The 16,445-nt window shown below is 31.3% G+C and overlaps 1 protein-coding gene across 3 annotated transcripts in view; it reads left to right on the forward strand.

Annotated features, from left to right (window-relative positions):
• The window catches only part of LOC134686812 (centrosomal protein of 162 kDa-like), a 44,230-nt gene extending 29,840 nt beyond the window's left edge, over window positions 1–14,390 (forward strand). For all 3 annotated transcript variants that reach the window (XM_063546615.1, XM_063546617.1, XM_063546616.1), the window contains 12 exons: window positions 540–696; window positions 4,256–4,405; window positions 5,434–5,595; window positions 5,876–5,959; window positions 6,148–6,375; window positions 6,975–7,200; window positions 7,487–7,669; window positions 8,866–9,050; window positions 9,771–9,878; window positions 10,714–10,830; window positions 11,069–11,218; window positions 12,830–14,390. In XM_063546615.1, coding sequence (XP_063402685.1) covers window positions 540–696; window positions 4,256–4,405; window positions 5,434–5,595; window positions 5,876–5,959; window positions 6,148–6,375; window positions 6,975–7,200; window positions 7,487–7,669; window positions 8,866–9,050; window positions 9,771–9,878; window positions 10,714–10,830; window positions 11,069–11,218; window positions 12,830–13,102 — 2,023 coding nt within the window. In that variant the 3' untranslated portion in view covers window positions 13,103–14,390. The remainder of the gene's footprint in view (window positions 1–539; window positions 697–4,255; window positions 4,406–5,433; window positions 5,596–5,875; window positions 5,960–6,147; window positions 6,376–6,974; window positions 7,201–7,486; window positions 7,670–8,865; window positions 9,051–9,770; window positions 9,879–10,713; window positions 10,831–11,068; window positions 11,219–12,829) is intronic.
• The last annotated feature ends 2,055 nt before the right edge of the window (window positions 14,391–16,445 follow it).

Raw genomic sequence — 16,445 nt, forward strand, 5'->3', positions numbered from 1 at the left:
CGATATATTTGGCAAACAATAAAAAATGCAAATATTTAGATTATACTTCCAAAAAGAAAGTGAGAAACTAAAATTTCATTACAAAATAAAAGGGAGACAATTTTAAAAGAGGGGATTTTAAGTAATCACCCTTGAAATGTCTGATTTATGCAAATTTCCTATTTTTAGGTATTTTTCTTTGAAAGTGATATTTGAAAGATGAAAATGAGAATTGCTGAAAAATTCCAATGAATAAGATTCATGTATTCTGAAAATTAAAAAAAAACATATTCTGGAATTATCTCCCCTAATAAATTAATAGATATAGTATAAGGGTAATACATGGTGATATTAAAAGAAGACATGGTATGATTTCAAATGAAACAACTTTCCACATGAAACCGAATGACACAAAAATTAACAACTATAGGTCACTGTTTGGCAGTTTACAATGAGTATTAAAAGCTACTTGTTATACAATATTTTATTGTTGAATTCATTTTTTACATATTTTAGTGTTTCTTTAAAGCATAAAATTCAATACATGTTTCTCTATTCAGGACTCTTCTTGAAAGACAAGAAGTGGCATACAAGAACAAAGGTGTGATCACCAGCTTACCAGTTCAGCAAAACATAGCGGCAGGGAATACAGAAGGAGGGGCAGTACTGGGGGCAGGGAAGATAGCTATATTAGAGGCAGAGTTTAAAGAGGCCAAGGTTAGTATAACAAAACATAGCGTCAGGGATTACAGAAGAAGGGGCAGACCTGGGGGCAGGGAAGATAGCTATATTAGAGGCAGAGTTTAAAGAGGCCAAGGTTAGTATAACAAAACATAGCAACAGGGATTACAGAAGGAGGGGCAGACCTGGGGGCAGGGAAGATAGCTATATTAGAGGCAGAGTTTAAAGAGGCCAAGGTTAGTATAACAAAACATAGCGGCAGGGATTACAGAAGGAGGGGGCAGTACTGGGGGCAGGTAAGATAGCTATATTAGAGGCAGAGTTTAAAGAGGCCAAGGTTAGTATAACAAAACATAGCCGCAGGGAATACAGAAGGAGGGGCAGTACTGGGGGCAGGGAAGATAGCTATATTAGAGGCAGAGTTTAAAGAGGCCAAGGTTAGTATAACAAAACATAGCCGCAGGGAATACAGAAGGAGGGGCAGTACTGGGGGCAGGGAAGATAGCTATATTAGAGGCAGAGTTTAAAGAGGCCAAGGTTAGTATAACAAAACATAGCGGCAGGGAATACAGAAGGAGGGGCAATACTGGGGGCAGGGAAGATAGCTATATTAGAGGCTGAGTTTAAAGAAGCCAAGGTTAGTACAGCATAACATTGCTGCTGGGATTCTGACGGAGGGGTAGTACCAGGGAGAGGGAAGATCCCCATATTAGAGGCAAAGGTTTATATAATAGTACAAAAATCTAAAACATAGCCTCTCCACAAAATATATAATGCAGGAAATCCTGAAACATTGCTGAAAAAAAGCAGAGGATACAAAAATGTATATGTAGACAACACCAATGCATCTAAAGACTAAGTAACAGGAATGTCTTTAAAAAAGAGTATTGGAAAATTTTAAACCAACGCGAACATTCAAAACAACCGAATATTGATTTTGAGGATTTACTCAACTTTTTCAAAGAGCTAAACTCAGGTAACTCAGATCCAATTGACTTGCCAACAAATGATACAAATTTGATGAATGAACTGAATGATAATTTGAATAGTCCAATTACGAAAGAAGAAATATTAAAATGTATTAAGAATTTAAAAAATAACAAAGCTTGTGGTGATGATATGATCATTAACGAATATATTAAGACTTCTGGTGATTTTTTTTTTTTGATTTTTTGATTTTTTTTTTTTTTTTTTTTTTTTTGATTTTTTTTTTTTTTTTTTTTTTATTGATGTTTATGCTGCATTGTTTAACCTGATTTTTAGAACTGGAATAGTACCAGTATCTTGGGTGATTGGAACGATCAAGCCATTTTATAAAAACAAAGGCAATAAGTTTGATCCTAAAAACTATAGACCCATTACTATTGTAAGCTGTATGGGTAAATTATTTACAGCTATTTTAAGTAATAGACTTGCAAAATTCTCTGATGAAGTTTTACTACTCAATGAAAATCAGTGTGGATTTCGAAATGGTTACTCAACTTGTGATTGTATCTTTACATTACACTCTTTTTTTGAAATTTTGAAATTAAAAAAGAAAAAAATGTTCTGTGCTTTTGTCGATTTTGAGAAAGCATTTGACACAGTGACTAGAGATGCTTTATGGTATAAGATGTTAGTAAATAATATTAATGGTTATATGTATAAGATTATTCATAACATGTATGCTGATATAAAATCATGCCTGTCATACAATGGTGAAAAATCTGATTATTTTCCAAGTAACATTGGTCTACGCCAAGGGGAGAATTTATCCCCTTTTCTTTTTTCGCTTTTTTTGAACGATTTGGAAGATTTCTTTTGTAAAGGGAATTTGATAGGCTTAACAACTATATCAGATGCCCTAGAAGACGAACTAGATATATATGTTAAACTGTTTGCAATTCTTTACGCAGACGATACTGTATTAATGGCTGAATCAGCCACAGAACTTAATTTGTTATTAGAAAAATTCGAATCGTATTGTGATGTTTGGAAAATGAAAGTCAATGTAGATAAGACTAAAATCATGATTTTTTGCAATGGTAGACAACCTGCTGATCTTAAATTTAATTATGGTAATACTGATTTAGAAATTGTAAATGAGTTTAATTATCTTGGGATTTATTTTTCAAAAAATGGCTCATTTAAAGCAAACAAGAAGCATCTCGCAGAAAAGGCGACGAGAGCCATGTATGAAGTTATCAAAAAGGGGAGAAAGCATGGCTTATCCATAAGCTGTCAATTAGATTTATTTGATAAATTGGTTAAACCTGTTTTACTTTATGGCTGTGAAATTTGGGGATTTGGAAATAATGATATATTAGAAAGGGTTCATTTGAAATTTTGTAAACTTCTACTACATCTTAAATCTTCTACCCCGAATTGTGTTATATATGGAGAATTAGGACGTTATCCTATTAGTTTAGATATCAAGGTTCGCATGATTTCATACTGGGCGAAACTGATTTTTAGCAAACCCAGTAAATTATCAGCAATTGCATACAAATTAATGTTTAGTTTATATCATGGAAATAATGTTAAACTTTATTGGATGAAATGTATAGAATTTATCCTTAATGAAACTGGTTTATCTTATGTATGGTTATCTCAAACTTGTGTAAATGAAATTTGGTTAAAGACTGTTGTAAGAACATCTCTCCAAGATCAATTTAAACAAACATGGTACTCAGATATTCAAACGAGCTCAAAAACATTAAATTATCGCCTTTTTAAGGAACTTTTCGGATTCGAAAAGTATTTAGACATTTTGGAACCCCGTGATATTTATACTTTGTGTCAATTTAGACTCATTAACCACAGATTACCTATAGAAAGTGGAAGATGGAAAAAAATTCAGAGAGATAAAAGAATATGCGAACTATGTGACTTAAAAGATCTTGGAGATGAATTCCACTATGTAATGAAGTGTAAATTTATGGCTAAAAAGTATATTGATTATCCAAATATAATTAAATTTAAGGAAATAATGAATATGAAAAAACAATCATATTTAAAAAAGCTATGTACATTTATAAGGCATATTAATTCATGTGTGTGTTCTCCTGGCTAAACTAAACTTATACATGTATTTGTAAATAGTGTACATATTATGTTTTCTCTAATTTATAACTGTGTTATTTATTACATGTAACTTCTGTATACCATTGTATTTACGAAGGTTTGTCAGAATAAAGATATATATATATATATATATATAAAAAAGGAGAATCACAGGTGCTATTGAAAGATACGCAATTCTGTAGCAGTAGCAGTTATAAGAAATACTTTAAGAGATTATAGAATAGAGGGTAAAATTTGAACTATTTAAAAAATTAATTAAGTGTGTATGACAAAACAGGTAACGGAGAATTTGTTCATATTAAAGGCAAGGGATATTCTCATAAGACACATGTCTAGATACTATATCATACTCCAAAGTGCTTGGGTCTTTACAAATTGTGAATACTGTTCACTTTTTAAGATCTGTATGAAATTAATGGGGAAATTATCTGCTGTATACTAATAAATATTTTTGATTGATTTATACCAGTCAAATGCCACATTGACACATGTTGGCTTTATAATTACATGTAAATGATGAATAATTTTACAGAGACAGGAGGAAAATGCCAAAAGAGAATTATCAGTCCTCCAGAAAACTAAGGTGGAATTAGAACAACACATTGATCAGATTATTAAAGAAAAAGAACAACTCAGGAAAAAACTGGAGGAATCTAAAGGATTAAAGTCTGAGGAAGCGAAGGTATGACAGTAAACAAAAAATAACAATTAGTAGATTAGATTAAAATGTTAGTATATAGTCATATAAGAAATTTTACAACATATGAATAAATGGGGATGAAGGATGGTTTAATGCTAAAGGTGCAGTGGTGAATATTTCATACATAAACATGTAAATGACCTGAAAAATGATTTGAAAGTGCATTCCCTGCATACTGGGGATACATTATTATTTGTTAGATACCAATTTTCGTGGGTTTCGTGGATACAGGTGAACCATGAATTAAAATGTTTAACAAAATACAAATTTCTATAAAGTGGTATCCAGATTATGGCAGAACCACAAAATCACATATCCATGAAAATGCAAGGTTTCCGCAATCCACAAAAAATTGGCAACCACAAAAATAAATGAATCAAGTCATACTAGACAATGGCCATCACCTGCTGGAGAAGGGTTCTAAATGTGCTAGTTCATAAGGTAAAAGTCCTCAGGGAGAGAATTCTCATTTTGAGCCAAAATAGTTTGTGTTTGCTCCTAAATGCATCAAGCTTGGCAGATTAGCAGCAAATTGACAAAATTTCCAAGTCCTTTTGGATTGCCAGGCTTAAGACCAACAGAAAACTTGTTGATACTTTGAAAATCAAAGTATCATGCATTGCATCAAAGAAACTGTTGTTTTGCTTCATAACATACATATCTTGTAAACTTTTCTGAACGTGAATAAAAGTTGGTGTGGAGTATAACCCAATGAGACCACCAACAACCAAGAAAAAAACCAGTTCACCTCTTTATGGCACCATACAGACTTTAAAAACAAACTCTGAAAGCCACACAAGATTTTGTGTTCCCTTTAGAGACACCTTTTGTTGTTCCAAACTTGTTAAGTAGACCTAGTATAATGTATTTACACATATTCTTAGTCTTCTTATTAACACAGATTACCTAAATTCTGTTTCACATAAATGCTTAAAAAGGACTGATGAAACCAAGGTTTTGGCAAACACAATGCTGACTAAAGATTTATTTCCCTTTACATGGTTTTGTAGGAAATAGAGGAAAAATACATAAAGGAGAATGAAAGAATCTCACGAAAGCTGAAGTGGTATGCTGAAAATCAACAAATCCTCGACAAAGATGCTAAAATACTGAAAGAAAAGGAGGAGGAAATAGCTAAGCTCAAAGTCAGAATAGAAGAGTTAAAATCTGAGGTATGTTGACATTTAATATTGTGTATCTATCTACAAAAAAATTAACACTTTCACATATTGATCTTATTTTAAGTATGTGGGTCTTCTTTGATATTGGTGACTGTGTCCTTGTTGTTTTGGTTTGCAGACTTTTGACGAAATTACAGGCTTTTGAAAATTTGTGAGGGATCATTCTTGTCAAACTGACACAACCTCATTTTTAATAAATTTCCATTAAATATTCAGGTACATGGTATAAGACTTTGGTAAGATATTTTTCATCCATTTATTTCCATTCTAGACGGGAAAAAAGAAAGAGGAAAACAAAACGAGAGCCAAGGAGAGAGCAAATGATGCAAAGAAAATTCAGGATTTGCAACGACAGGTAAGACTATGAAATAAACCATTGTATGCCAAAGCTATAACAGAGGATTCCCAGGATTATGAAGTGTTCTTTTCTAATTGTGAAAATTAAAATACAAAATGAAATGATAATCTAATAATCAATTTTTATTGGTTGTAAATTTAGAATGATAATAATTTACACATGGGGTATCTTCTAATTAAACATAGGTAAAAGAGATGGAGCAGATTATCCGTCGACGACATCCAAACTCTCTGCCGGCTCTGATTATGACAGCTGCCATTGCTTCTGATGAGAAACCAGGGTCATTAGAAAGAACTCCCACTGTCATTGTGTTGGAAAATCAACTAAAGAAGTTAGAATCTGAGCTGGAAACAAAAGACCAAGAGTCAGAGAGAATGCTGAGATCTGTAGAACAGAAATATCACACAGTCAAGGTAATTTATTTGTTCCTAATTTGAACATTATTAACAACCCAAGAAAATACTTTTGAATTGGTACTAAATGCTTCTAGGCTTATAACACTGATGACTATAAGCAAAGACTGTAGCCTTAATTATATTTCTGATCAGGATAGCTTGTTTTCATGGGAACTATTACTGTTGGAGCTAGAACAAAACTTGAAATGCTAATGTAACAAAGCATGGTTTATATTTGTTTCAGTTTGACATGATCTCATTGTGAATATTGTTAAAAGAAAACAAGTTGAACTTTGAATATCTAATTCCCTGTTTAGTTTGATGAGGCATATAAACAGTAGTGTTAAATGGTTAGTTAAAAAATTGATTTAAACAATTTTTGGATTCTATTTCCTTACCTGGCTACATACTATAAAAGTGCATATTTTCCTGGTTTTGTATTTCGTCAATTCCAACCCTCAAACTTTTGGTGTTTGGATTAAATTCACAAAATCTAAACGCCTGTAATATTGATTTGTGCAATGTATTTCATTAGGGGAAATATCAGGACATTTAAATATTGTTAAAGTAGGCCAGACACCAAATTGCAATATTTACAGTATTTTGTCCTGTTTCAGTTACAATATGAAGATAGGATAAAAGATTTGGAGGCTCAGCTTCACCTCTACAAGAGACCTGATGATAACTCACTAAAGGAATATGACCATCCACACACCAGTACCCTAGCTGTACAGAGAGAGTTAGACAGTGTCAGAGAAAGATATAAAAAACAAGTAGCTGAACTGCAGGCTGAAATAAATAACCTTAATAATGAACTAAATAAAACTAAAACGTCACAAGAAGGTAGGATATACAATAGTTAAAGAAATAGATAGAAGCTAGTTTTTGACATTTTCAAAATTCTAGAGCTTTCAAAATGAATACAATGAATATTTTCAGTTGAATTTTAGTGAAAACTGAAACTCTATGATAAGAGTAAAATGATGTTACATCATCTCCATAAAAAGTTTGTATTTAGTTTCTATTTTTGATTTTTTTGTGTTTTTACACCACTTTTGGGTTATTTCATGGCAGCCACTATTTATTGGTGGCAATAAAGAAATATATTAAAAATTGTTTCTGATTTTAGTTTCAATGAAAAATGAACTGAAGATGTCGAAGGATCAAGAGGCAGATTTAAAGAACCAAGTAAAAGTCTTTCGTGCAGAGATTGAGAGTAAAAACCATGACCTTCAAATCTTACAGAAATCCATAGAGAGGCTGAGGAAAGAAAAGCATCTGTACCTTGTCAATGGTTTTACCAATGATACAGGTAAACTTGAAATGTATATTATTAAACTGTACTCTTAGAGTGCACTTGATTAAGATGAATAATGTCTCTACAGTGATGATTAAAAACAAAAAATTTAAAGGAGTAGGTGCATTACGCCCTAGTTTTGGCCCAAGAAAATGAAATGTTTGATAACTATTTCAAATTGGCACATAACGTTTAGAAATGCATAGGGTCAAGAAATATAAATGAAAAACATTAAGATTTTTATCTGATGACATCAGAATTACGTCATAATATGTACTGTTTTCACAAAAACGATGAAAAATACAGAATTTATGCAGTTTTCTGACTTTATTTCTGTTGTGGAAACATCATGCGCAGCGGAGAAACAACAAAATAATTTAACAAAAGCTTTATTATAACTATTGGCAATATCTCACCAAATATAAAGTTGTTTCTTGGGTGCGCACATACTTTTTCAGTCTAAAATATACTTCAAATTTGATGAAAAAACAAGGAAAATTACGAAATTTAACAAAATATGCAAATAAGGTTATGATTTGTTGCCATTGTAACTTGTTCGATGTCAAATTTGTTTTGTTTTTCTTAGTACCTTATACTTTAGACAAGTTTTCAGTAATTTAAGAATATGTATGAGAACTTTAAAATTTGCAGTAATTTATGGCCCCTACTCCTTTGTCGGAAAGCTAAGTTTATTTTAATCAACCAAAAGTTTTTTGAAGGGCAACTGTTTTAAAAAACTTTTTTTTTTTTCTATTGAGTTTTTTCAATGTCTGGTTGACCTTATTATGGTATTCTAAAGGTCTTCTTTTGTACAATTTTTTGTCAGCTAAACTACCGTTTGTCTTTTTATCATGCTTTTTTATTTATTTTTTTATAAGAATTTTTTTTGGGGGAGGGAGAGGTTGTGAATGATTTTATGTTCTTTTTATACATGTAGTTGGAACAGTATGCCTTGAGCCAGATAAATCAATTGATTAGGTAATGTCCTCCGATCCTTTTATTTTTGAATTATCTAGTTTAAAAAAAATAGAGATAAATGTTCTACAAATTGTTTCATTTTACATTCCATTAAAATATTTATTAAGATACTACTACAGTATGTCTAATATGTGATACATTGCATCGGCCTTCCTCCTTCAGATAGCAACCCAAAACCAAAAACAAAACCCAGAATACATTTAAAGTTCAACTATGTGTTTTTTTATTGTTAGATAAAAATAAGAAGATGAAAGGTAAAGGAAAGACAAGAAAGATGGATGAAGATGAAACAGAAGTTTTATCTGAAATGAACGGATTTACAGACAGAGTCAATGAAAAACAATATGAACCTGAAACATTTGCTGATAGAACTCATATATCTGATGTGATAAAAGAAAATGAAGTGTTAAAATCAAAGGTAGGATTTACTCTCTGAGCCTTCATGTATGATGTTGTAAAGTGAAAAATGAATTGAACTTGTCTCAAAAGTGAAGTTAGTGTTGCCTGACACATCCCAATGTTCACAATAGTGAATATGATAGCTGTTTTAAGGAAATTTGTGACTTGTGTGAAGAAATAAACATTTTGTCACCATTTGTTTCCAACTAACAACAAAGGGAAATAATACATTCATTAAAATTTCGGGTAAACTCAGCACATGACCAACTCAAACCACGACAGGACAAAACTGTTTAACTAAAAATCATATCACAAAAAATAAAATGAAAAAATAAAACAAAATGGAAATACTTACCTACCTACCCTATTTTTTTTGAAGTATGTAACCTTAAACAGACATATATTTTTTTTGGCCTAATATTTGCCATTGGATAAACAGCAGTTATCAATCATACAATGAACTAAAGTCCCTAATAATCACCAATAAATCTTGACGTCTTTTGATAGAAATCAGTTGGTATCTGATAGAATGACTCTTAATTATTTAAAATACTTAAAATGATCATTAAAACAGCTGATTCATTACGAATATTTGATAGAATCAGAGTGTACAGAGTTACTTCTCTGACTTCTCACTCAGTTCAAGGGAAATTCCTCTTGCTTCCCATATTTAGTTGAAGGAAAATTACTATTACTAACTAACATAATGGATAAATTGTTATAATATATCTCTTATTAGGTTGATGAACTACAGCTAGAGGTAGATACACATAGGATAGAATTACAGAAATATCAGGCTCATTTTGAAGATAAGAATCGTAGAACGAGAGAAAAATATGACGAACAGGTACTTGTATTTACATTTGTAGATTTATAAGAATGAGTTATTATAATCTGTGGAATTAAGGACTTTGTTTGGTAAAATGCAAAGTGTTTGTTAATTACAATGATTTTGTACCTTTAAGTATTTGATCCATAATGATATATTGTGATCAATACGTGGATGAAAGTTAAGCACATTAATGATTCAATTGTAAAATGATGTGATAAAAGCATGATACACTTTTGAATGATTGAATTTTAAACACTTTTGATAAGGTTCAGAATGGGAGACTAAATTGGAGTTCCTTCAGGGATTTGTTATCGTAATTTTTTGTGAAAAAGATAAATTGCATGTTGAGATTAATTTCATAGAAAAAAAATATGTTCAGCATCTCATGGAAATAAAGTAACTGTGAAGGTAAATAAAAGCTGCCTTGCAATTTGGTTAGTCCCCCTTGATAAAACCTTTCTGTAAGGTTATATATATATTTGTGATAAAGCAAATGTGGTAGCATTTTTGTCTTGAGAGTTAATGAATTTGAACTTTGCCTTGTTCAATATAAAGACTGTAAAAATCATATAGCATTAAGGAGGACGAAGAGTAAAGACTGCGTGCCCCAGTCAGGATAATTTGTAAGTGTAAGATGACATAATTTCCTGAAGACTGTTGGGAAATAGCAAGTTAAAAATCAGGTTCAGTTTGTCTGTCTTGTATACTTAGTCTAATATCACCCTAACATGTTCTTGGCCTATTAAGGCATGTTATTTGTCACTTGACATTAAACTGCCATCCAATCACCAATCAAAGTTGAACTATTTGTTATATAGTTTAAATGTTTTTAAATTTTACCTTTTCACAGATTGGTGTTCTCAGATCTTCACACCAGAGGGAGCTACAGAAATTTTTGGCGGACAACGCTTTACAACATTCTGCCTCTAAAATGGCAGAGTTACAATCAAAAACAGATGCTCAACAGGTAAGAATTCAATAGAAATAAATAGATGTGGTATGAATGCCAATGAGACAGCTCTCCATCCAAGTCACAATGAGTTAAAAGTAATCAACTATAGGTCAAAGTAATCTTAACCTTCTTTTCTGTTTTATAATTTTATAAAAAAATATTTGTCTTTCTGTGGCAATGGCTTGCTCATTTGATGATCATGAATAAAGCAGTAAATTATTAAAATAGATGATCATAAAATTCTTTTTTTCAGGTGATGATAAAACATTTAAAAGACCAGTTAAATAAATCACATTTAGATTCCGAACAGCTCTCTATACTGCGGATACAGAATGCCAGTTTAGAAAACCAAATTGACAGACTAAAAGAGGAATTACGTGAGGCAAAGAAATTCCACACTCCAGTAAGTAATTGATAAGAAAACCTCTCCATCAGGAAATTTCTCTTTATAAAAAAGAAGATATGGTATGATTGCCAATGAGACAACTGTCTACAAGAGACCAAAATGACACAGACATTAACAACTATAGGTCACCATACGGCCTTCAACAATGAGCAAAGCCCATACCGCATAGTCAGCTATAAAAGGCCTGTATAAGACAACGTAAAACTATTCAAATGAGAAAACTAACAGCCTTATTTATATAAAAAATGAACAAAAAACAAATATGTAACACATAAAACAAACGACAACCACTGAATTACAGGCTCCTGACTTGGGACAGGCACATACTTAAATAGTGTGGTGGGGTTAAACATGTAAGCCGGATCAAACCTCCTCCTTAACCTGGGACAGTGGTATAACAGTACAATATAAGATCGAACTATAAAATTCAGTTGAAAAAGTTAAGTTGCACAAAATAAAAGTGGTCAATTGGGACATTTGTTTCTACTTCAAACATGCCTACATTAAACTGAAATAAATTGAATACTGATAAGAATTTAGGAAGGTATAGTTTAACTTATAGGAATTCAATATAAACTTTTCTACTCTATTTAAATATCCCCTGTTTGCCTTTCAAATGTTTGGATTCTTGTAGTCCTATTGAAGGTTAATATCAAAAAGCTCTGTGAATGTACGAAATGTATAGTGTTATTTTCATTAACTTGCATTGGGTTAATACCACTACTATCCCTAGGTATAGGGTATTATCAGCACAGTAGTTATTTTTTTTTGTTCTTTGACATGATTTATAATACTTGATAGAATAATAAATTATTAAGAAACTAAAGTTTCTACTCCTGAAGCACTGAAGTTGGCTATTCTTTTATGTTATTTAAAGCTCCTTGAATTTTTACGTCGTGAGGGTTTCTATTGAAGGTAATCACTTTGGATGCACACAATTTATTCAAAGATGTTTTCATTTACGTGATATAAATATTTCAAGAACAAATTAAAGTATGATGTTTTCATTTATGTGATATAAATATTTGAAGAACAAATTAAAGTATGATAGCTTCTTAACAATTAAAAAGATGGTTGACTAGAAGTGCCTTGTCCAAATGTCACCTAGGAGTGCCTTGTCTAAATGTCACCTAGGAGTGCCTTCTCTAAATGTCACATAGGAATGCCTTGTCTAAATGTCACCTAGGAGTGCCTTGTCTAAATGTCACCTAGGAGTGCCTTGTCTAAATGTCACCTAGGAGTGCCTTGTCTAAATGTCACCTAGGAGTGCCTTGTCTAAATGTCACCTAGGAGTGCCTTGTCTAAATGTCACCTAGGAGTGCCTTGTCCAAATGTCACCTAGGAGTGCCTTGTCTAAATGTCACATAGGAGTGCCTTGTCTAAATGTCACATAGGAGTGTCTTGTCTAAATGTCACCTAGGAGTGCCTTGTCTAAATGTCACCTAGGAGTGCCTTGTCTAAATGTCACATAGGAGTGCCTTGTCTAAATGTCACCTAGAAGTGCCTTGTCTTAATGTCACCTAGAAGTGCCTTGTCTAAATGTCACCTAGGAGTGCCTGGTCTATATATGTCGTGTTGCTAATGTAATACATTATGTTTTGCTTTCAGGAAATGAAACATTTTGAATCCATTCAGCAGAAGATAGTTCAAATGGAGAAAAAGCGAGAAACACGAGAACTTGAACTGCAACAAATTATAAAAAATGCCAAACACACAGCTTCAGTGGAAATGGACCAGGAAGCAAATAAATGGAAAGGAATTGTAGATTCTAAAAATAGTGAAATTCAAAGATTTAGAACAGAATTAGATTCTATATTAGATGTTTTAAAATTACTCCAAAAACAAGGAGTTGTTATACCTGTCAGTGCAGCAGTGTCATAGCAGTAGCTCTTAAGTAGTTTTATAAATTAAAAATTTGTATCAATATTCCGTCCTTTATATTTAATAGAGATTAAACTTAGTGTTATCTCAAATAAAACTATCTATTAGGGTATTTTTCATTATGTAACTGCAGTTATAACAATTTTTTATGATCTGTTTAACGGAAAGAAAAACATATTATATTAGAATGTTCTGAATTTGCATTGATTTCAAAAAGTTTTTGTCAATTATTTAGCGATGTCTCTGTGACGTCTTGTTAGGAATTATGCAGATGTTATGGTTGTAATAGCATCAATTATAAAATGTCTACACAATTTTAAAGATGTGGTGCATTCTGTTTGTCACATGTATTGTTTTGTGTTCCATGAAAAAAGTGTTTTATAACATACCTCATTTAATGTTATTGTATAAAACAAAATTTTGATATTGTTATCTTTCGATGTAAAATTTATCCGTTATTGCTGACTGATACATGCTACTTTCCACTGAAATCTTTGTATTTTTCCCATGGTCAGTTTAATTTTTAACATCAACTTTTTACTTAAACATAGAAATTTATTTTCTAATCAAGGTAACACGCTGATCTGGATTTGTATTTGCAAGACCATAATACTGGGAGATTTCTTTGACTTGACATGAACAAATTTAACAGTGTATATTGAATATGGGTCAGGTCTTCTTTCATACTTTTCCCTTTTTTTACAAAATCTTATGAAGCCATGAATCTTTTCTAATATATGTTGTATCCAAGAGTATTTAAAGAATTTACTGTAAAAGGGCAACACAAATTAGGGATGGATCTTCTTTCAAACAGCATCCACCAAACCTTATAAGTTTTTTAATTTGTTTCCTTCTTTATTTCCTTTAGAACCTCCAGATTTTTTTCTTTTTTATAAGCAGTTATCTACTTTGTTTACCATTTGCAAGTACGAGATTTTTGAAAATACTTTTTTAAAGAATAATATAATGTGTACTTTGGTATGATGTTGTACTTTACGAAACGTATGTTTATGCAACCTAATTAAAGGGAGATAATTTCTTAAAACAAGAGTCTCCTTTTCAGTACTAAAATTATTTAATTAAAGATCTTTTTGAAATGAATGTAATAACCACTACTTCGATAAGATTTTGTATGATGTTGTAAGACTTACACAAGTTGTGTCAAATACTTAATTTTGTTTTAGTTATATTAAATATTTTTATTTTATTTATCATTATCATAATTTTACATATTGTTCAAAATTGTATACATCAAATGGAAAATATTTATAATAAATTTACAATTATATATTTGTATGTTTTATTAATTCAGTGGAACTTTACTTTGACCTTTTGACCTTTATCTTATTTACTTCAAATGTCTGTAAGGATTCTGTGTCATTACGAAATTTATCAAAACTTTTTTGTTTTCATTTCCCAGAACAAGATTTTATGTCTCATATCTTACTGAAATAATTTATCATAGTATGACCATTTTGGACAATAATAGCAAAGCTTCATATAGACATAAACAAAGCATGTTATAGATTCTTTTTACAATATAAGCATATATTTAGTTATGTTCTCAGCAAATGATTAAAAATTTTGTAAATATACAAATGAAATTTATCTCATCAAACGGAACATTCATAGTGATAGATATATTTCTTTTTGTCACCTGTGTGACACTTTGCAGGGGACATGGAAATACCGGGCATCCTTCTGTCGGTCTGGTCTTGTTAGCGCTCTCACATGTACAATTCTTGCCAGATTTTTATGAAAATTTTATCATAGATTTATATCAACAATGTCTTGGCGAATTGAAAACCGAAGGCGATCAATAATTTTTAGAAGAGTTATGCCCCTTAGAAATATTATTCATATCCTTATGTGCTCTCTAATATGTAATAAAGTTTTTGGTCAAGATAGTTTTTGATGAAGTTGAAGTCCAATCAACTTGAAATGTAGTACACATGTTGCTCATGGTATGATCTTTCTAATTTTAATGCCAAATTAGACTTTTGTCCCCAATTTTATGGTCCACTGAACATAGAAGATGAAAGTGGGAGTTTCAGGTTAAAGTTTTTGGTCAAGGTAGTTTTTGATGAAGCTGAAGTCCAATCAACTTAAAACTTAGTACACATGTTGCTTATGGTATGATCTTTCTAACTTTTATGCCAAATTAGACTTTTGTCCCCAATTTCATGGTCCACTGAACATAGATAATGAAAGTGGGAGTTTCAGGTTAAAGTTTTTGGTCAAGGTAATTTTTTATGAAATTAAAGTCCAATCAACTTGAAACTTAGTACACATGTTCCCTATAGTATAATCTTTCTTATTTTAATGCCAAATTAGATATTTACCCAATTCACGGTCCATGGAACATGAAAAAGGATAGTGCGTGTTGGGCATTCATGTACTTTGGACACATTCTTGTTTTCAGATATAATAACTGATCGGTTAGCTGTGTCTTTTGTATGGAATTATTATAGGGTATAAATGTCACTCTGGCAGGGTTCATCTTGACATTGTCTTCATAAACATGGATGATAGATAAAATGAAGTTTATTTGCCATTGGTAGTAAATCCTTCATCTGAATTACTTTCTACATAAGAATGATCGTGATAAGTAAAGCAGTGTGTACTATTGTTCCTCTTAACACGCGGAATGACATATTTGGGATATAGGACATCATTACAAAACAAAAAGACCTTTCTCGCCGGCCAAAATAATAAAAAAGCAAATCTACAGGGTAAATTACTCCTGTTGTTTTAAAGATATTTTACAAAAGAATGCAGATGTTTACCAAGTGATTTTTTAATGGTTTCTGTTGAAGACTTCACCCATGATATTTATATATGATGTGTCATAATATGTCCTTGTCCTATTGCTGTAAGTTAATTTGGATATTTAGTTAAAAGATTAGACAGTTCAAAAAATTAATATAATAATATGATCAGTGTGTTCATTAAATTGTTAATAAACTAAATATTTGACTTAACATGTCTACCATAGGCCAATGAATATGATGTGTTTCAATATACCAGCTAAGATTAGATTATCAAATAAACTAAACTTTGGTTTTCTTTTAATGTTGGGAAATTATAGAGAAGAAGATTTTACTGTAATATCCTATTTACTAACTGTTCTTATTTTTGAGCATTGTATGAATAGTTTAGAGGAAATTACCAGGTAATTATAAGCAATGAATGATTGAATAGTAACAGTTTAATCACTGCTTTTATCAATCACTTTTTTAAGAAAAAAACGATACAATTTCAAGATTACATGCAGGATGCTGATGCCTAAAAAAGACTGAATACACCAGAGACAATCAATGTCGTTTGGTTGATTGTGTGCAAT

The sequence above is a fragment of the Mytilus trossulus genome, chromosome 10 (assembly GCF_036588685.1).
Source record: "Mytilus trossulus isolate FHL-02 chromosome 10, PNRI_Mtr1.1.1.hap1, whole genome shotgun sequence".
NCBI classification, from domain to species: domain Eukaryota; kingdom Metazoa; phylum Mollusca; class Bivalvia; order Mytilida; family Mytilidae; genus Mytilus; species Mytilus trossulus.